Here is a 21,636-nt window from a genome sequence, read left to right as displayed (position 1 = left end):
TGATAATAGACATAAAATGGAAACTTTAAAAAGAAATTGTATTTATCTGAATAATGAAAGAAAAAAAATTGGGTTTCATGTCCCTTTAAGACTGTGGTCTAAAATGATGGAATATGAAGAGGTTAATGTATATGTATCAGCTCACCGTGCAGTCTAATTCATCCATGAACTATTATTTTTAAATAAGTTTTTTTTTTTAAAACAAATTATATATTTTGAACCATTTTGTAAGAGACGATCATGCTCAAATGTCCCCCCCCCCCCCCCTGCAGCCAATGACTGATCTCGACTCAAAGATCCAGGAAAAAGCCATGAAGGTGGATATGGATATCTGCAGGCGGATTGATATCACCGCCAAACTGTGCGATGTGGCGCAACAGCGCAACTCTGAGGATGTTTCCAAGATGTTCCAGGTGAACAGGGCTTATCTCTTTGTGACTAAATCATTCATCATTCGGGAAAGGGCAGGATTCTGGGAGAAAATTATAAGGGGGTCAGATCTTAATCTGCCATCTCTTGGTTACAACAAGTGATATGTTTTATATTGCATTCAACGGTAGTTAAGGGGTTAAAGAGACATTGTGCTCAAAGAATATGGAGTCATCTTTTTTTCTTTTTACGTGAACAGCTGTTAAAATGAAGTGTTAAACTACAGCAGTATCAGTTGAGTACTAACTAGTAATGCTTGTTTGATGCTCATTGTTCCTATTGGCCAATGAGCTTTTGCAGTAAGTTTCTATTAGCCAATGGACATTAGCAGTAAGTTTCTATTAGCCAATGGACATTAGCAGTAAGTTCCTATTAACCAATGGGCATTGGCAGTAAGTTCCTGTTAGCCAATGGGCATTGGCAGTAAGTTTCTGTTAGCCAATGGGCATTAGCAGTAAGTTCCTGTTAGCCAATGGGCATTAGCAGTAAGTTCCTGTTAGCCAATGGGTATTAGCAGCAAGTTCCTGTTAGCCAATGGGTATTAGCAGCAAGTTCCTGTTAGCCAATGGGTATTAGCAGCAAGTTCCTGTTAGCCAATGGGTATTAGCAGCAAGTTCCTGTTAGCCAATGGGTATTAGCAGCAAGTTCCTGTTAGCCAATGGGTATTAGCAGCAAGTTCCTGTTAGCCAATGGGTATTAGCAGCAAGTTCCTGTTAGCCAATGGGCATTAGTAGGAACTACACAACCGATACTGGCATATTAGTTTCATCTTACATTTTACCAATTCATATTTTTTCATTTTTAAATATATTTTTTTGTACAATGTCCCTTTAAACTAAGTACACAACACCATTAGCTTTCAGTACCATGTAAATGAAAATATATATTAAAATAAGTGCAACATATCTAGTTTTGTGTTCGTTAACTGATGTTGTACCCCTCTTTGGTAGACAATGTTTTTTTAAATATTTGTTGTTGGGTAAATGTGGTCTTTAAACTTATATCAGTCCCTAGTTCAAACAGTTTTTATTTTTTTTAAATGCTAGAACTTTTTAACATTTTTCATACTTTTCACTCTCTGCTTATCTTTGAAATATGGGTCTAGCAGTACGTTCAGAGCTAGAAGTGGGTTAAAAAAAGGTTACAATGTGTTTAAAGGACATTGTAGTACAAACATTGTTTGTTCTTATTCTTTAGAGCAAGCAAATTTTGTACTATTGACCCTCCAACCCCTTTTGCTGTGCTAAACACATAGGTAAAGTCCTGCAGAGGAACTGGAAGTATAGTACCTTCTGAGCTGAACACACCCAGTGATTGCCGCTGCGATTTGACTCATCGGCCATGTGCTGCTCAAGACCAGCATTTCCCTTCAGTGTCCGGACGTGACTTTACCTATGTGTTGGAGGGTCAGTAGTGCAAAAAGTGAGACGCTCTAATGAATTAGCAAATGCAGTTTCTGATAGTTTAACCATTTAAAGGGACATTTAATTTTTTTTTTGCATATTGAAAGGGACATAAAACCCCAAAATGTATTTTATAATTCAGATAGAACATACTTCCAATGTACTTCTATTATCATATTTTCTTTGTTTTCTTGTTATCCTTTCTTGAAAAGTAGGAAAGTAAGCTCAGGTGTGTGCACGTGTCTGCAACACTATATGGCAGCAGTTTTGCAACAGTGTTATACATTAGCAAAAGCACTAGATGGCAGCACTATATTTCCAGCGCTCTAGACATGTGCACGCTACCTATATAGATATCTCTTCAACAAAGAATAACAAGTTAACAAAGTAAATTTGGTGATATTATATCGTAGAAAAAAAATGTAAAATCTGAAATAAAGTGGCTTGCGTTAAACAGACGGCTGATAGGGATGTAGCGGTGATGCTTGGGCCTATCCTTACTCTTTTCTCTTTCTTCTCTGCTGGACAGAATGGGTTACTCCCATCAGTGCAGGAGAGTCCTTCCCCGCTTCCCAGTGTAGGTTACCTTCTTTGTTTTCGGCCTCTAGGGGAGTGATCTCCTCTAGCTGCTTTGCCAGTGATTTATTTTCAGTTCTTTTTATTTTATTTCTGCAACTCTGTGAATAAGGATAAGTTAGTGCACTGGTAATGTGGTTGCCCAAGGTTGCTTTAGCTGTGCTTCGCACTACACTGCATGCTTTGTGCTAGTAGCAACCACTGAATGAGCTATGCTGAATGCGCATTACGCTATTTCCCTGCTTTTAACGCTTGAATCCTCATTGCGCTCTATATTTATTCTTCTCTGCTAATCTCTTTACAATAGCTATATTGGCTCTGTGCTAACTATGAGCTTCCAACATTTTCTCCAATTATTAGGTAGGAACACTGTCCAAAAAACGAGATCGAAAGCTGACGTCTGATGAGGACATGTCCGAGCCGGATGGAGACGCAGGCAGGTTCTCGGATGATGAAGTCACCTGCTCTATGAACATTACAGACGAAATGAAGAGGATGTTTAACCAGCTGTAAGTGTTTGGGGTGGGGGCATTGTCACAGTAAACCAGTATCACTGATTTTACAACATCACATTGTCACTTCAAGGGAGGTTTGTGTTTAGTCCCTTTAGTTTTTGTAATTATACTGAACAAACACAAAACATTATCATGTCTTTCAGGAGACAAACTAGATACGTATTTTAGCTCAGAGTTAAAGGGATATAAAACCCAAATTTTTTATTTCATGATTCAGATAGTGCAAGCAAATTTAAGCAACTTTATAATTTACTCCTATTATCAATTGTTCTTTGTTCTCTTGGTATGCTTTGTTGAAGGAGCAGCAATGTGCCACTTGTTGACTATTGAATATGCTTATAACTGTTTCCCTTAGATTTAGCATCAGTACTTTCTTTTTTATTTTCTTTCTTTTTGAACATATGGGTGAGCCAATGACAATCGGGGTGTGTGTGTGTATATATAGATATAGATAGTTATATATATATATATATATATATATATAGATATAGATATATATAGATATAGATATAGATATAGAGAGAGAGAGACTCTCTCACTGTGTAGTTCATTAATAAATCTAGACAGGCCAGAAGGCTTGTTTTTCCCACCGAAAACCTCTGAATTACATTGTTTCCAATCCAGCAAAGGATTCTGGGTAAGATATGCAAATTAGGTTCCCAATGACACACCTTTTTACGTCAACTCTGCTTTTCAGCAGATTCCCTTTACGTCAAAGCATCACTGTTCACACAGCTTATAAGCTTAGCTAGGGTTAGTGCAGTGATTCATAAGCATCCCAGGCCAGACTGTTTCGTGGTTTTTGCCACTCATTAGCTGGGAGAACGTTTGAATCGCTGCTGGGTGAAGCTGATTTCGGGCAAAATACAACAACATTGAAAATTAGGGGGACGTGTAATAATAATAATAATAGAAAACCTAGGTTCTTTGATGCTCCTGAGTTTTCATAGATAAACCTTTCAGCAAAGGATAACAAGAGAAGGAAGCAAATTAAATAGGAGTAAATTGGAAAGTTGTTTAAAATTGTATTCTCTGTCTAAATCATGAAAGAAACATGTTGTCCCTTTAAGTAGCTTAAAGGGTCATGGTGCAATTAAATGCTCTAATGAATTGACAAATCAATCACAAATAGTTGACTAATTTTTGTTAAAAGACTGATAAAATTTAAAAAAAAACCACTATTTGTTTTTTTATATATTTGATTATTTCTTTAACAAATAAATGAATGAATTAGCTAGTTTTCTTTGATTTGATAAATTACACTTTTAAGTAATCAACTAATTGTTTACAAATTCTGAATAACTAAAAAAATAGTTATTTGGTTAATTTGTTAAATAACAAAGGCACTTTTCCACAGAATATCATTTTATGATCTATTAACTTGCATTTAGCTAATTAGTGCAGTGTCAGCCACAACTACCAGGAGAGAGCACAATGTTATTGATATGGCCTACATGGATTTGCAGTCTCTTGTTGTGAGGCTGAGTTTTAAATGTTATAAAGTATATTAATATAACAATGTTGGTTGTGCAAAGCTGGGGAATGGATAGTAAAGGTGTTATCTATCTTTTTAAACAATAACTATGTTGGTGTTGTGTCCTTTTTAAATGTTTCTTCCCAGCAAACTGTCCCTATCTCTCCCCCATTTGGTCTCTCCCAGTACATTAGCCATCAGACCTGCTCCCTCTAGTGCCCATATCTCCCCTCAGTTTATTTCCCTATGGATATTCCTTCAGCCAAGCCTGTTTCTTCTAGCAAACTGCCATCTTCAGCCTCCCTCGTGCCTTGTCCCAGCCAACAGACGGCCTTGTAGAAGCTGTGATTAGATACAAACAGCCTTCCTGGTAAAGGAAGTGATCTCGGGAAGCTAACAATTCCTTGATGTTCTACCGAGCCTCACAGAGGTCAAGCAGATGCGAGGTTGATAACGGCAAATGAGGATCTAATTTGAAAAAATGCTGACAGCTGACCCATCATGTGCCCATCTGTTTAAGCATTTGTACAGAAATGCGCCAAACCAATTAGTGATTCAATATTTTATTTTTAGCCTGTAGTGAGGGCACTAGATAAAGCAGTTGTACTGAGAGTTTAAATAGAGACAAAATCTACCATTACATTCTAAAGAGGTGAAATCAGCACATTCTTCAAAAATATATATATATATATTTTTTTTTTGCCTCTGTTAACTTTTGTATCGAATATAATCAAAATTGTATTTAAAAACCTGCCATTATCTCATATCAGTTTACTTTCTATTTGCATTTATTAGTAAGTGACACAAATTTCATAATTGAAGAAATATGAAAGTTTTTTTTTTTCTTCTTTTATTATTTCATTATAGTCCCCTATGAAGATTGTGTGCTAAACTAAAAGCAGAGTCATTCATTTGTCACAAAATCTTACAGTGCAGGCTGGGCCAAAAGTGGATTTTAGATGAATATTGTTGGGCTACCCGCATAATTAGTTTTTGAGCAATTAAAGGGACATTACATACATATCATGCATCTCCCTCCAATCATGAGTGCCGCCATTTTGGAATCTACGTTATTTTTACACTGTATGTATCTAAAGGAGAGTTACTGCACATGTGCAAACACGTCCACACTGGAATGTAGTAAAAGCTAGATTTCAACATGGCGGCACCCATCACTATCCTTATATAATGTATTTAGTGTTTAATGTCCCTTTAATGGTATATTACACACCTTTTGTGTAAAAATTATGCTTTCCCTAGAGAGGCCAAAAAGCAAAATCTGTAACTTTATTTTTTCTTTATTTTTTTTAAATGCTGTAAATGAATAGCTGGTTTAGACAATTTGCAGCATTTTATAAACCTTGCTTTGCTTTTTGGTCTCTCTATTGAATGTGGGACAAGCAAAATAAATGCAATAAATTTCAATTTAATGGGATATGAAACAAAATATTTTTATGTGTGATTCAGACAGAGCATACAATTTTAAAAAAAGTTTCCAAATTTACTTCTATTATCAAATTTCCTTTGTTTCCAAGTTAAGTGTCTGGCGCACTACCTGGCAGGAAATAGTGCTGCCATCTAGTGCTCTTGCAAATGGATAACATTCGTGCAGAACTACTGCCATCTAGTGCTCTTGCAAATGGATAACATTCATGCAGAACTACTGCCATCTAGTGCTCTTGCAAATGGATAACATTCATGCAGAACTGCTGCCATCTAGTGCTCTTGCAAATGGATAACATTCATGCAGAACTGCTGCCATCTAGTGCTCTTGCAAATGGATAACATTCATGCAGAACTGCTGCCATCTAGTGCTCTTGCAAATGGATAACATTCATGCAGAACTGCTGCCATCTAGTGCTCTTGCAAATGGATAACATTCATGCAGAACTGCTGCCATCTAGTGCTCTTGCAAATGGATAACATTCATGCAGAACTACTGCTGCCATCTAGTGCTCTTGCAAATGGATAACATTCATGCAGAACTACTGCTGCCATCTAGTGCTCTTGCAAATGGATAACATTCATGCAGAACTACTGCTGCCATCTAGTGCTCTTGCAAATGGATAACATTCATGCAGAACTACTGCTGCCATCTAGTGCTCTTGCAAATGGATAACATTCATGCAGAACTACTGCTGCCATCTAGTGCTCTTGCAAATGGATAACATTCATGCAGAACTACTGCTGCCATCTAGTGCTCTTGCAAATGGATAACATTCATGCAGAACTACTGCTGCCATCTAGTGCTCTTGCAAATGGATAACATTCTTGTAAAACTGCTGCCATCTAGTGCTCTTGCAAATGGATAACATTCTTGTAAAACTGCTGCCATCTAGTGCTCTTGCAAATGGATAACATTCTTGTAAAACTGCTGCCATCTAGTGCTCTTGCAAATGGATAACATTCTTGCAGAACTACTGCTGCCATCTAGTGCTCCACAGGAGAATATAAATGATACATTTGTAACTAGGAGAACTTATGACTGAAAGGATCTAATTTAACCCTTATTTTGGAGAACATGTTCTCCAAGGAGCGTGAGAACAGAGTAGGAGAATTTACCCGAACGTACCCAATTTTAGGCGCATTTTTCAATGATAAATAGAATTATTTATCTTGAGAACTTTTAGGAGAAAATATAGGAGAATATGAATGATAAATTGAGCCCTATATGGCAGCAGATTTTCAACAATGTTATACATTAGCAAGAGCACTAGATGGCAGCACTATTTCCTGTCCTGTAGTACTAATGTTATGCATTAGCAAGAGCACTAGATGGTAGCGCTATTTCCTGTCATGTAGTACTAATGTTATACATTAGCAAGAGCACTAGATGGCAGCACTATTTCCTGTCATGTAGTACTAATGTTATACATTAGCAAGAGCACTAGATGGCAACACTATTTACTGTCATGTAGTACTAATGTTATACATTAGCAAGAGCACTAGATGGTAGCACTATTTCCTGTCATGTAGTACTAATGTTATACATTAGCAAGAGCACTAGATGGCAGCACTATTTCCTGCCATGTAGTACTAATGTTATACATTAGCAAGAGCACTAGATGGCAGCACTATTTCCTGTCCTGTAGTACTAATGTTATGCATTAGCAAGAGCACTAGATGGTAGCACTATTTCCTGTCATGTTGTACTAATATTATACATTAGCAATAGCACTAGATGGCAGCACTATTTCCTGTCATGTAGTACTAATGTTATACATTAGCAAGAGCACTAGATGGCAGCACTATTTCCTGTCATGTAGTACTAATGTTATACATTAGCAAGAGCACTAGATGGCAGCACTATTTCCTGTCATGTAGTACTAATATTATACATTAGCAAGAGCACTAGATGGCAGCACTATTTCCTGTCATGTAGTACTAATATTATACATTAGGAAAAGCACTAGATGGCAGCACTATTTCCTGTCATGTAGTACTAATGTTATACATTAGGAAAAGCACTAGATGGCAGCACTATTTCCTGTCCTGTAGTACTAATGTTATACATTAGCAAGAGCACTAGATGACAGCACTATTTCCTGTCATGCAGTACTAATGTTATACATTAGCAAGAGCACTAGAGGGCAGCACTATTTCCTGTCCTGTAGTACTAATGTTATACATTAGCAAGAGCACTAGATGGCAGCACTATTTCCTGTCATGTAGTACTTCAGGCATGAAAGCTACCCATCTAGATATCTCTTCAACAAAGAATAATATGAGAACAAAGCACATTTAATAACAGAAGTACATTTTAAACTCTTTATAAATTGTATTCTCTATCTGAATCATGACCGTTTTAAAGAGGAAACTGATACAGTGAAAGCCTGAAGACATTAGACTTTAAACCCCTCCCTACAAGTCAGAGTTGTAAAAAAAAAAGTGTACCAATATGTTGCCCCCTTATCAATTCACAGCCGAGATTGTGATTTTGACGATGACTGTGATAGCTTAACATGGGAAGAAAATGAGGATACCCTTTTGTTGTGGGAAGACTTTACGAATTGCAATCCACCAGCCGAAGTCCAGGGAGAAGTAAGTATGCGCCAAACAATCCGCCTCCCCCTAAGCAAACTTATACAAAAAATACAGACTATTTCATTCAGCATTTTAGCACTTGGTGTAATTGGAAAAAAATCTTTTTTAAAAGTGCTGTAATGATTCTGGGTATAGATATTTGGACGCTTCTTCAATGGTTAATAACCATCAGCAATGCATTGTGTCTCCCACGTGGGACATTAGCTATGTGATTCATTACTTGAAAGGGATAACGAACTGATGAAAAAAATACAAACTTGAGTTAATTGGTTCTTTTAAGTTAATCTATTAAATAGATAGGGGGAAACTAAATGTACAAAATATTACATTTCTATATTTGTTCATTAGTTTTAGTTAATACATTTCAGTTTAAAATTTGTTCAAATTAATTAATTATAGTGTTGCCTTCTCAGTTTCTTGCATTAAAGGGATTTTACATTTACCGTCCCTTTAATATTTATTGGTGTTATCTACAGAGAAGACTGAGTGTATTTTATGAAATATACTTACGTATTTGTTTGTGTGTGTGTGTCATTTAGCAGGAGGAAAGTCTGGGAAACTTGATACAAGAAGCAGAGACCTTTCTTAAGACGCGAGACCAAGAATACCAGGAAACGATAGATCAGATTGAGGTGAGCTGATACTTTGTGCATCACAGTGCAAAACTGTGTGTGTGGATAAAAGTGTGTATGTAGCTGTGATTGTGTATATATGTGCAAAACTGTGTGTGGATAATAGTGTTTGTATGTAGCGGTGATTGCGTATATATGTGCAAAACTGTGTGTGGATAATAGTGTTTGTATGTAGCGGTGATTGCGTATATATGTGCAAAACTGTGTGTGGATAATAGTGTTTGTATGTAGCTGTGATTGTGTATATATGTGCAAAACTGTGTGTGGATAATAGTGTTTGTATGTAGCTGTGATTGCGTATATATGTGCAAAACTGTGTGTGGATAATAGTGTTTGTATGTAGCGGTGATTGCGTATATATGTGCAAAACTGTGTGTGGATAAAAGTGTGTATGTAGCTGTGATTGTGTATATATGTGCAAAACTGTGTGTGGATAATAGTGTTTGTATGTAGCGGTGATTGCGTATATGTGCAAAACTGTGTGTGGATAAAAGTGTGTATGTAGCTGTGATTGTGTATATATGTGCAAAACTGTGTGTGGATAATAGTGTTTGTATGTAGCGGTGATTGCGTATATATGTGCAAAACTGTGTGTGGATAAAAGTGTGTATGTAGCTGTGATTGCGTATATATGTGCAAAACTGTGTGTGGATAATAGTGTTTGTATGTAGCTGTGATTGTGTATATATGTACAAAACTGTGTGTGGATAATAGTGTTTGTATGTAGCTGTGATTGCGTATATATGTGCAAAACTGTGTGGATAATAGTGTTTGTATGTAGCTGTGATTGCGTATATATGTGCAAAACTGTGTGTGGATAATAGTGTTTGTATGTAGCTGTGATTGCGTATATATGTGCAAAACTGTGTGTGGATAATAGTGTTTGTATGTAGCGGTGATTGCGTATATATGTGCAAAACTGTGTGTGGATAAAAGTGTGTATGTAGCTGTGATTGTGTATATATGTGCAAAACTGTGTGTGGATAATAGTGTGTATGTAGCTGTGATTGCGTATATATGTACAAAACTGTGTGTGGATAATAGTGTTTGTATGTAGCTGTGATTGCGTATATATGTGCAAAACTGTGTGTGGATAATAGTGTTTGTATGTAGCTGTGATTGTGTATATATGTACAAAACTGTGTGTGGATAATAGTGTTTGTATGTAGCTGTGATTGTGTATATATGTGCAAAACTGTGTGTGGATAATAGTGTTTGTATGTAGCTGTGATTGCGTATATATGTGCAAAACTGTGTGTGGATAATAGTGTTTGTATGTAGCTGTGATTGCGTATATATGTGCAAAACTGTGTGTGGATAATAGTGTTTGTATGTAGCTGTGATTGTGTATATATGTGCAAAACTGTGTGGATAATAGTGTTTGTATGTAGCTGTGATTGCGTATATATGTGCAAAACTGTGTGGATAATAGTGTTTGTATGTAGCTGTGATTGTGTATATATGTGCAAAACTGTGTGTGGATAATAATGTTTGTATGTATCTGTGATTGCGTATATATGTGCAAAACTGTGTGTGGATAATAGTGTTTGTATGTAGCTGTGATTGCGTATATATGTGCAAAACTGTGTGTGGATAATAGTGTTTGTATGTAGCTGTGATTGCGTATATATGTGCAAAACTGTGTGTGGATAATAGTGTTTGTATGTAGCTGTGATTGCGTATATATGTGCAAAACTGTGTGGATAATAGTGTTTGTATGTAGCTGTGATTGCGTATATATGTGCAAAACTGTGTGGATAATAGTGTTTGTATGTAGCTGTGATTGCGTATATATGTGCAAAACTGTGTGGATAATAGTGTTTGTATGTAGCTGTGATTGCGTATATATGTGCAAAACTGTGTGTGGATAATAGTGTTTGTATGTAGCGGTGATTGCGTATATATGTGCAAAACTGTGTGTGGATAATAGTGTTTGTATGTAGCTGTGATTGTGTATATATGTGCAAAACTGTGTGTGGATAATAGTGTTTGTATGTAGCTGTGATTGTGTATATATGTGCAAAACTGTGTGTGGATGATAGTGTTTGTATGTAGCTGTGATTGTGTATATATGTGCAAAACTGTGTGTGGATGATAGTGTTTGTATGTAGCTGTGATTGTGTATATATGTGCAAAACTGTGTGGATAATAGTGTTTGTATGTAGCTGTGATTGCGTATATATGTGCAAAACTGTGTGTGGATAATAGTGTTTGTATGTAGCTGTGATTGCGTATATATGTGCAAAACTGTGTGTGGATAATAGTGTTTGTATGTAGCTGTGATTGCGTATATATGTGCAAAACTGTGTGTGGATAATAGTGTTTGTATGTAGCTGTGATTGCGTATATATGTGCAAAACTGTGTGTGGATAATAGTGTTTGTAGCTGTGATTGTGTATATATGTGCAAAACTGTGTGTGGATGATAGTGTTTGTATGTAGCTGTGATTGCGTATATATGTGCAAAACTGTGTGGATAATAGTGTTTGTATGTAGCTGCGATTGCGTATATATGTGCAAAACTGTGTGTGGATAATAGTGTTTGTATGTAGCGGTGATTGCGTATATATGTGCAAAACTGTGTGTGGATAATAGTGTTTGTATGTAGCTGTGATTGCGTATATATGTGCAAAACTGTGTGTGGATGATAGTGTTTGTATGTAGCTGTGATTGCGTATATATGTGCAAAACTGTGTGGATAATAGTGTTTGTATGTAGCTGCGATTGCGTATATATGTGCAAAACTGTGTGTGGATAATAGTGTTTGTATGTAGCTGCGATTGTGTATATATGTGCAAAACTGTGTGTGGATAATAGTGTTTGTATGTAGCGGTGATTGCGTATATATGTGCAAAACTGTGTGTGGATAATAGTGTTTGTATGTAGCTGTGATTGCGTATATATGTGCAAAACTGTGTGTGGATGATAGTGTTTGTATGTAGCTGTGATTGTGTATATATGTGCAAAACTGTGTGTGGATAAGTGTTTGTATGTAGCTGTGATTGCGTATATATGTGCAAAACTGTGTGTGGATAATAGTGTTTGTATGTAGCTGTGATTGTGTATATATGTGCAAAACTGTGTGTGGATAATAGTGTTTGTATGTAGCTGTGATTGTGTATATATGTGCAAAACTGTGTGTGGATGATAGTGTTTGTATGTAGCTGTGATTGTGTATATATGTGCAAAACTGTGTGGATAATAGTGTTTGTATGTAGCTGTGATTGCGTATATATATGTGCAAAACTCTGTCTGGATAATAGTGTGTGTATGTAGCTGATAGTGAAAAACTATGTTTACATAATAGGGTGTACGTAGCTGTGATTGAGTATGTAGCTGTGATTGTGTATATATGTGCAAAACTCTGTGTGGGCATAATAGTGTGTGTATGTAGCTGTCTGATAGTGAAAAACTATGTGCATAATAGTGTGTATATATGTGCAAAACTCTGTGTGTGCATAACAGTGTGTGTATTTAGCTGTCTGATAGTGAAAAACTAGGTGCATAATAGTGTGTATGTAGCTGTGATAGTGTATATTTGTGCAAAACTGTGTGTGCATAAGTGTGTATGTAGCTGTGATTGTGTATATATGTGCAAAACTGTGTGTGGATACTAGTGTGTGTATGTAGCTGTCTGATGGTGAAAAACTGTGTGCATAATAGTGTGTACGTAGCTGTGATAGTGTATATATATGCAAAACTCTGTGTGTGCATAATAGTGTGTGTATGTAGCTGTCTGATAGTGAAAAACTATGTGTGCATAATAGTGTGTACGTAGCTGTGATAGTGTGTATATATATGCAAAACTCTGTGTGTGCATAATAGTGTGTGTATGTAGCTGTCTGATAGTGAAAAACTATGTGTGCATAATAGTGTGTACGTAGCTGTGATAGTGTATATATGTGCAAAACTCTGTGTGTGCATAATAGTGTGTATGTAGCTGTGATTGTGTATATATATGCAAAACTCTGTGTGTGCATAATAGTGTGTATGTAGCTGTGATTGTGTATATATGTGCAAAACTCTGTGTGTGGATAATAGTGTGTATGTAGCTGTGATAGTGTATATATGTGCAAAACTCTATGTGTGCATAATAGTGTGTATGTAGCTGTGATTGTGTATATATGTGCAAAACTCTGTGTGTGCATAATAGTGTGTATGTAGCTGTGATTGTGTATATATGTGCAAAACTCTGTGTGTGCATAATAGTGTGTATGTAGCTGTGATTGTGTATATATGTGCAAAACTCTGTGTGTGCATAATAGTGTGTATGTAGCTGTGATTGTGTATATATATGCAAAACTCTGTGTGTGCATAATAGTGTGTATGTAGCTGTGATTGTGTATATATATGCAAAACTCTGTGTGTGCATAATAGTGTGTATGTAGCTGTGATTGTGTATATATGTGCAAAACTCTGTGTGTGGATAAGTGTATGTAGCTGACAGTGCAAAACTATGTGTGTGCATAATAGTGTGTATGTAGTTGTTTGTGTGTATATGTGCATCGCATCACAGTGCAAAAATCTGTGTGTAAATGCAGTGTGTGTATGTAGTTGTATATAAGTGCATCACAGTGCAAAATAATGTGTGTGTGTATGTGCAGTGTTTTGTGTGTGATTAAGTGTATATGTATAGAAATTCCTTTTTTGCACCAAGGAAAAAATGACTTTAATTTTCTTTCTCTATTTTTCACTGTTTGGCTTAAAGCTGGAACTGGCTACAGCAAAAAGTGACATGAACCGGCACCTCCATGAATACATGGAAATGTGTAGCATGAAAAGGGGTCTGGATGTGCAGATGGAGACTTGCAGAAGACTCATAAAGGGATCAGCTGGCAGGTGAGTGAACAGTTGGGTTGACAAATACAGAATCTCTGCAGAAAATGTCAACCAACCCTATAAATAAACTGCTTTCTACATAATCTTTTTTTTTTTTTTCTTCTTTATGTATAGTAACTCTCCGTCTACCAGTTCCGTGGCCAGCAGTGACTCAGGGAATTCAGATGAAATTCAAGATGAATTTGAAAAGGAGGCAGAAGCTGACGGCGCTATAAGCTGATGCATTCCAGAAAGGAGACAAATACATGGAACGTTACAAACCAACTATAGACTTTAGAGTCTTGTACGAAGAATGACAAAGAACTTTTTTTAAATCCTCACCCTCTGGTGCTGTAAATGTCTATTCTTCTACAGAGAAAAGAAATGTAAATACAATTCTTAAAAACAAACAAACAAAAAGTGCTATTTAAATTGTGCCTTTTATCCATTGCTGAGCCACTTGGGGTTCTGCTGCTAAATAATTTATCAAATTTATGTTTTGTTTTGTTTTTAATGCTTTTTTCCTGCTAAGATGTCTGTAATTTGATTGGAAGATGTGTATTCCTGACATCTGCACGACATTTAAAAAAAAAAAAAGAATGGGTAGAATAAGGATTGAAAAAAGAGGAATCTGGAAATCTACCCACAAAAAACCCCATTGCTAATAGCGAGCCTCCCCACGCGTTTTGGTTTTTTTGCCAATAGAAGGTCAAATAAATTTGCTACAGCTATCTGTTTGGATATCCATACTGCAGTATCCTAAACTGATATGGTATGTGAGATTCCAAAACCAAGGCTCCCTGGCACAGAGTTGGGAAAAAGACGAGTTCTGAATAGCACTGTGTAGGAACACTATGCAACAGCTTGCCTTATATAGAGTGAATGTTTGCCCCTTGCTGGGCTTCCTGTGTCTGGGTGCATGACTAGATGTGGCGCATCTCTAATAATGCAGAGAAACAGGGAAGTGATTACATCCTTGGTTCCTGTAGCTTGGATTAAAGACAGGCACTTATTACATTGTGCAGTGTTTAAAAGCTGTCAGCAGCAGAAGGGTTAAGCTTTTTGGCTTTCTTGCATCTGTAATGGGTTGCCCTTTTGTAAACACACAGCACTGCATAGAATTCTTTTACGGTTGTGTTCTCATTTACTTTTCTACAGTTCTAAGTTCAGATTATAATAACTCCCATATATACAGATCTTAATGATTAGCTTCCAGATCTGCACAGTAACAGCCGCAGCATTGTGTGCTAGAGACTCGGTGTACGGCAGCCAGTAGGAGCGCATGCTTATGGTCTCTGCCTAGAGCTAATAATGCAGCTATGAGATTTCCTAAGATTGATTATGCAGGGAGAGTTATTTTAGACATTTAGAAAGATGGTTATTTATACTACAAATCCCAGAGATTATAGGGTGTCAGCATAGTGTGCATATGGTAGTTTATGTAAAGCAGCAACATGGCTGTACTGTGTAAGGCTACTTCATAACTAATATTGCACTATTTTGTGAACTATTCTCTCCTTGCTGAGGATATTTTTGGATCTATATGATCTCATTTTGTAATCATGACATTGCCAGGGTTGGCAGACATAATAAATCATTAAAGGCATCTGCATCACTTTCGGTTATGGTACCACAGGCACAGGCTAGAAGCTGCAGTTCTTTTTAAATAATTATTACTTGATACTTTATCTTAAAGACCTCACAGTCTTGAGAATTTTATGGCAAAAACAAAAATCCTTTCCCCCCATCTGGTATGTCCATATTCTGGAAGTATTGGTGGGAACTTGTATCTGTTTTGTGTTTTGCTTTTTATGTGTACAGTTTTAAAGCTGTTTCTGTATATAATGTACTATGTTTTTATTAGGACTTATTTATCCTACCTGGGTGGCCTTCTGATCCTTTTTGTTTGTTTTTTTCATTGGATATCGATTTTGTGGTTTTCTATGTTGCAAAGACAAATGAAAGCTTGTGTCTAAAGTTTTCATGGTCAGCCTCTCAATTTACTGTAGCCAAAGTTATGTCTCTGCATATAGAGAAGGAATAGTTAAAGCAGGGTGCAATTTATCTAATTTTTACCATGTTTTCTTCAAACAGATTTTTTTTTTCTAACTAAATAACAAATCAGACTATTCGAGGCTAAAGAGGGCCGCAGTGCATTAAAGGGACACTGTATATAAACCAGTTATGTGATCCATTTGAAACAGTAGTATCTAAACATATCAAATTACTTTTATTTGGTTTTGCACATTTTTTTTTTTTTTTTTTTTATGTAAAACCTGAATACATTAAAATTGAAACTGATACAGGTGAATAAATTGGGAGCTTCCTACTAATGCTCATTGGCTGAAAGAAACTTCCTGTGGATGTCTAATGCCTAAAGCTTATTGGTTGACAGATACTTCCTGCTAGTGTCCATTGAGCCAATGAGCATAGCAATAATTGCACAACTGACACTAATATGTTAGTTTAAATATATTTTAGCTATTTATTCAGGGAATAAAAATGTCAGTATGTTTAACTGGATGCAAAAACATTTTTAATACAGCGTCCCTTTAGCGTATTGTTGCCCTCTGTCAGCCGAGATATTAAAAGCCATTTGGTTTAGTAGCCATAGGATTATTGTTACTTATCAACTTCATATTTCATTTTTCCTAACCATAAGCAAAAAAATAAAATCCCAAATACTTAAATTTGTGAGAACTACCAATATAATGTTTGAATGTTGCAGACTTTTCCTTCTCTTATATCAGCAACACTGTAAATACTTCCTTTTTATTTTGTATTCTATGGAAGTGTCATATTGACACTTTTTAAAAAAGTCAAATTGCAATTCATACTGTTTCCTTGTACATTTTTAAAGATACATTTTGCTTAACTTGACCCTGTTGTAAAGGGTCACTTCATAGTTGTACAGTATGGACGAAAGTCTGTTTTTTTGTTGTTGTTTTTTTGTCACAATTTTGTGAATTTGCCCTTAAATAAAGAGACCTACAAGGAACATAGGATTAACAATATATTCTAATGCAAATATTATGTGATAAAAGTGACTAGATCATGTACTTTTTGTATTATTAATCCTAGCTGTGTTTAATCCTGCATAGGAGTTAAAGGGACAGTCTACACCAGAATTTTTATTGTATAAAATTGATAATTCCTTTATTACCCATTGCACAGTTTTGCATAACCAACACAGTTGCGTTAATACACTTATTACCTCTGTGATTATCTTGTATCTAAGCCTCTGCAGACTGCCCTTTATCTGTTCTTTTGACAGACTTGCATTTTAGCCAATCAATACTGAATCCTAGGTAACTCAACGGGCATGAGAACAATGTTATCTATATGTCATACATGAACTAACACCCTCTAGTGGTGAAAAACTTAAAGCAAAATTAGTGATAAAAGTAAATAGGACATGTAATTTTAAACAACATTCCTATCTAAATTATGTAAATGTATTTTGGACTAGACTGCCCCTTTAACCCAGTTTGCTAGAAAGATCAGCCATACTGTATTCTGTGAAGTTGGGTTTGTATATATGGATATTGATAGACTATGTATAAGTATTGCTTTTTTATGGGTGCATGTTTCCAGACGTCCAAAGATTTTGGAGCTGTAAAGCTCTGACAAAAACAAGAACTTTTTTTAGGTTAAATTTCCAGCCAGTGAAGGGTTATCACTGAACACTGGGAAAGTAAAATATCCTTGTAAGCTAGTTGTAATCTATTTATAAGATAAATTGTGAATATTATATTTTTATGAACAAAAACAGTTTTAAAAATACAAATAAAAAAAAAATTATTTTTTTTGAACGAAACAGACTCCTTCAGTATTCTTACTGTACTGTAATAATCAGATCAGGGGGATGAAAGCATGATTATGGTTTGGTTGAAGTAAGAGACTATAAGTGCAAGGTACTCTTTTTATTGGGTACTGATAATAGGTCATAAATTAGTAAACAAAATACATTTTGCAATCTAGACCTTTTTTTTGTAAGGAATTATTGTAACATGATAAATTCATTTCTGGATAAGGATAAAGGGACCTTTTAAACTAAAAAATATGGATATAAACCTGCAATAATTTAATTTTTGTGTTTATGACAAAACTTTATATATGTTTGTTCAACATAATTCTGGAACACATTTTAAAATGTCCTTTTTTTATTAGTGGATTAAATAAACTGAATCTCCCCTTGATTTTGTTATAATCTCAAAAGCTGTAATGGGGTCTACCTTCTCGGCTACATGAAAATTACTCAGTTGGCAAAATCACATACAATTTAGGGAGAAATGTGGTTTAACCCTTTAGCTGCCGAGAAGTTTGCAAATATGTTGTTGGGTTAAAGGCACCTGAAGAATTTCAGTGTTTGTGAAACACCACAAGTCATTTTTACAACACTATTTTACAAGTAATTTTTAGAAATTCCAGAACTTTGTTTTTATGGAAATGGTTCAAAAATACTTTAATAAAACCACTTAAAAAAGGTTTGTGGATTTCTGTTATACCTTGTGCAGTATTGCAGCATATAATATACATTTTGTTTATTTTTATTTTTATTTATCACAATGTGAATAACTTAAAATGTCAGAGGGCAGGTATGTTTGGGAACTCGCTGGTGAGTGTTTTTATTTTTTAAAAATACTCCATTCTATCAATGTTCCCCAGGTATCTGTCTATTTACTGTGTGTTTGCACCTCCCTGTGGCAGAGGAGGATATTGCAAACTGGAAATTCTGTTAAATGAAAAGCAATACTGAAAATGTGACTCATCCAATTGTGTGTGAATAAACAATCTGTTTTTGTACGTTCTCATCTATGTATTTGCAGACACTGGAGAATGTAAAATCATTTTTTTACCATCTGTTATTAATGTCATTTATTTTAACATATTTTATTTTACTGTAGTATTAAATATTTGTTGTTCTAATTATAAAAATCTCTTAACTTTTTGGCTGTATTGTTTAAAAGCGAGGGGGTTAAAGGGACACTGTACTGTAATATTTGTTTTCCCTAGATGTGTTCCAAATAACTTTTTATACTTACTGCAGAGTATTTAATGTATGGGAAATTGTTAAACCATCAATATCCTGTCTAGGACATGCCCCTTTAAATGGGCTGACCCTGCAGAAAGCGAAGACCTTCTTTCTAAACTCTTTCTGTATACAGAGTCTTAGGGCTTTATTCATAAAGTGATAAATTGTAGGTGACTTGAAAGTTTTCATTAACTATGTATTATCAAGGGTCAAACCCAGTGAGTATCTCCTGCAAGAAGAACTCAGTTAGCCCTGCACAATGCATAGTTAATGCTGCATACAATTCACCGGCAATTCTCCTATTTTAGGTTAATTGTGCACAGCATTAACTATACATTGTGCAGGGCTAACTCGGTTCTTCTTGCGGGAGATACTCATTGGGTTTGGCCCTTCGTAATGCAAAGTTAATGGTGGGAATAGTAATGTTTCAATTCACCTGCTATTTACCACTTAAAGGGTCATGAAACCCAAAATCTTTCTTTCATGATTCAGATAGAGTATACAATACAATACAATTTCAAACAACTTTCCCATTTACTTCTATTATTTAATTTGCTTCTTTCTCTTGTTATCCTTTGCTGAAATGTTTATCTAGGAAAGTTCATGTGCAGCAGAGAACCTAGGTTCTAGCTGCTGATTGGTAGCTGCATATATATACCAATTGTCATTGGCTCACACATGTGTTCAGTTAGAAACCAGTAGTGCATTGCTGCTCCTTCAACAAATGATACCAAGATAATAAAACAGATTAGATAATAGAAGTAAATTAGAAAGTTGTTTAAAATTGTATTCTCTATTTGAATCATGAAAGACATTTTTTGGGTTTCATGTCTCTTTAATGAACAGACCCCTTAAAGTTATTAAAATGCTAATTAAGGCTCAATTACTAAAACCAGCTATTTCACATACAAAAATATCTCTCTTTACCACCCCTACTGCGACTTTTATTTCACGTTTTTACATAGCTTTATTACAGAGCATACAAACCTATTCATATTTTCAGTATAGGTGACAGTTGTGTCCAGTGTTCCCTCTAAGGCCAGTGAAACAGTTAATTAGAGCAATTAGCAAACACTACATAATGAAGACTGCCATGTGTGGTTCCCTTATTAATTATTTCACTGCTGGGCCGCACACAAAATGGCCTTAGAGGGAACGCTGGTTGTGACATACTATTTCAAACAACAAAATAAATGTAAAGGATAGGGGTGTGTGTGTAAACAATTTAACACATTCCAGCAGGTGAAACTGATCATTGGGAACATTTTACAGTACAATGTTCCTTTAAATATAGCAGTTTTATCTGATCTTGAGTGACCCTCCTGCAAAAAACAAAATTGAAAATGCAGCTTTTGAACTCAAAGAATTTAAGCTTTTCAGAACCTATTTGTTATATAATTATGTCTCCATCTTTAAATGGCCTATACTCTCTGGTTTTTATCGCTTCATTGAGTACAACCAGCTATTATCTGCACTTTTTATAGGACCCATGCAATAAACTTTTTTAACCCTTCGATTACCAGTCTGGCTTATTTGCCTACTGGCAGTATAAGGGTTAAGATGATAAACTGTTTTGCAATACATTCCTCTTAGGTGACAGTTTTTGAATACAAGTAACAGCTCTAATCCCTTTTATTAAAGGAAGGGGTTGTATATGGAGCAACAAGCACTTAAAGCCAAATTATTAACCGTTATTGACATTTTATCCATTGTCTTCTTTTGTTTGGGAATTGGGTTTTTGTACATAATTGTGTTTAATTCATTCTTTGTATTGTTTGTTTTGCTTAATGTTTGCATACATGGAATCCTATGTGTATCCATCCACTCTAACCGGCACAGAGCAGGAATATGTGTCTTGAAAAATATGTTAATAAACTCCTGTCTGTAAGTGGATAAAAATAAACCATGATTTTCTATCCCTTTTGGTAGTTAAGGGGATTAAATTGGTTGTGGTACTTTCTCTCTTTTTGGTTATAGGGAAAAAATATTTCAATAAATGCCAAAATTATGGAACATTGTTGTGTTTGTGTTTTTTAACTGCATGTGAGCATAATATACTTATTTTCAGGGATAGGCACAGACAAAGGCTGTGGCGGACATTTTCCAAAGTACAGACCTTAGTGAAGGACACCAAGGTACATTTGAAATTAAAAACATTATTTTATAGTGCTTGGTGTTATTATACTGATGCAGATACCACTGATCCTATAACCAGCCCTCCTCTGGCTATACCCATGTGCCAGTGTCACTACTGTGTTATTATATAGTGCTGGGTGTTATTATACTGATGCAGATACCACTGATCCTATAACCAGCCCTCCTCTGGCTATACCCATGTGCCAGTGTCACTACTGTGTCATTATATAGCGCTGGGTGTTATTATACTGATGCAGATACCACTGACCCTATAACCAGCCCTTGTCTGGTTATACCCATGTGCCAGTGTCACTACTGTGTCATTATATAGCGCTGGGTGTTATTATACTGATGCAGATACCACTGACCCTATAACCAGCCCTTGTCTGGCTATACGCATGTGCCAGTGTCACTACTGTGTCATTATATAGTGCTGGGTGTTATTATACTGATGCAGATACCACTGATCCTATAACCAGCCCTCCTCTAGCTATATCCATGTGCCAGTGTCACTACTGTATCATTATATAGTGCTGGGTGTTATTATACTGATGCAGATACCACTGATCCTATAA

General features: G+C 35.7%; 1 protein-coding gene across 2 annotated transcripts in view; it reads left to right on the top strand.

Moving 5' to 3' along the window:
- IFFO2 (intermediate filament family orphan 2) overlaps nucleotides 1–20,938 on the top strand; it is a 130,432-nt gene extending 109,494 nt beyond the window's left edge. Inside the window, exons 4-9 of one of the 2 annotated variants that reach the window (XM_053690274.1) lie at nucleotides 273–413; nucleotides 2,769–2,917; nucleotides 8,321–8,438; nucleotides 8,981–9,073; nucleotides 13,781–13,911; nucleotides 14,026–20,938. In XM_053690274.1, the coding sequence (XP_053546249.1) occupies nucleotides 273–413; nucleotides 2,769–2,917; nucleotides 8,321–8,438; nucleotides 8,981–9,073; nucleotides 13,781–13,911; nucleotides 14,026–14,131 (738 nt within the window). In that variant the 3' untranslated portion in view covers nucleotides 14,132–20,938. The remainder of the gene's footprint in view (nucleotides 1–272; nucleotides 414–2,768; nucleotides 2,918–8,320; nucleotides 8,439–8,980; nucleotides 9,074–13,780; nucleotides 13,912–14,025) is intronic. The other variant, XM_053690275.1, reaches the window with a different exon arrangement.
- The last annotated feature ends 698 nt before the right edge of the window (nucleotides 20,939–21,636 follow it).

The sequence above is a fragment of the Bombina bombina genome, chromosome 8 (assembly GCF_027579735.1).
Source record: "Bombina bombina isolate aBomBom1 chromosome 8, aBomBom1.pri, whole genome shotgun sequence".
Taxonomy (NCBI): Eukaryota; Metazoa; Chordata; class Amphibia; order Anura; family Bombinatoridae; genus Bombina; species Bombina bombina.
Note: the sequence above shows the minus strand (reverse complement) of the source record. Positions and strands in the feature narration are given on the sequence as shown.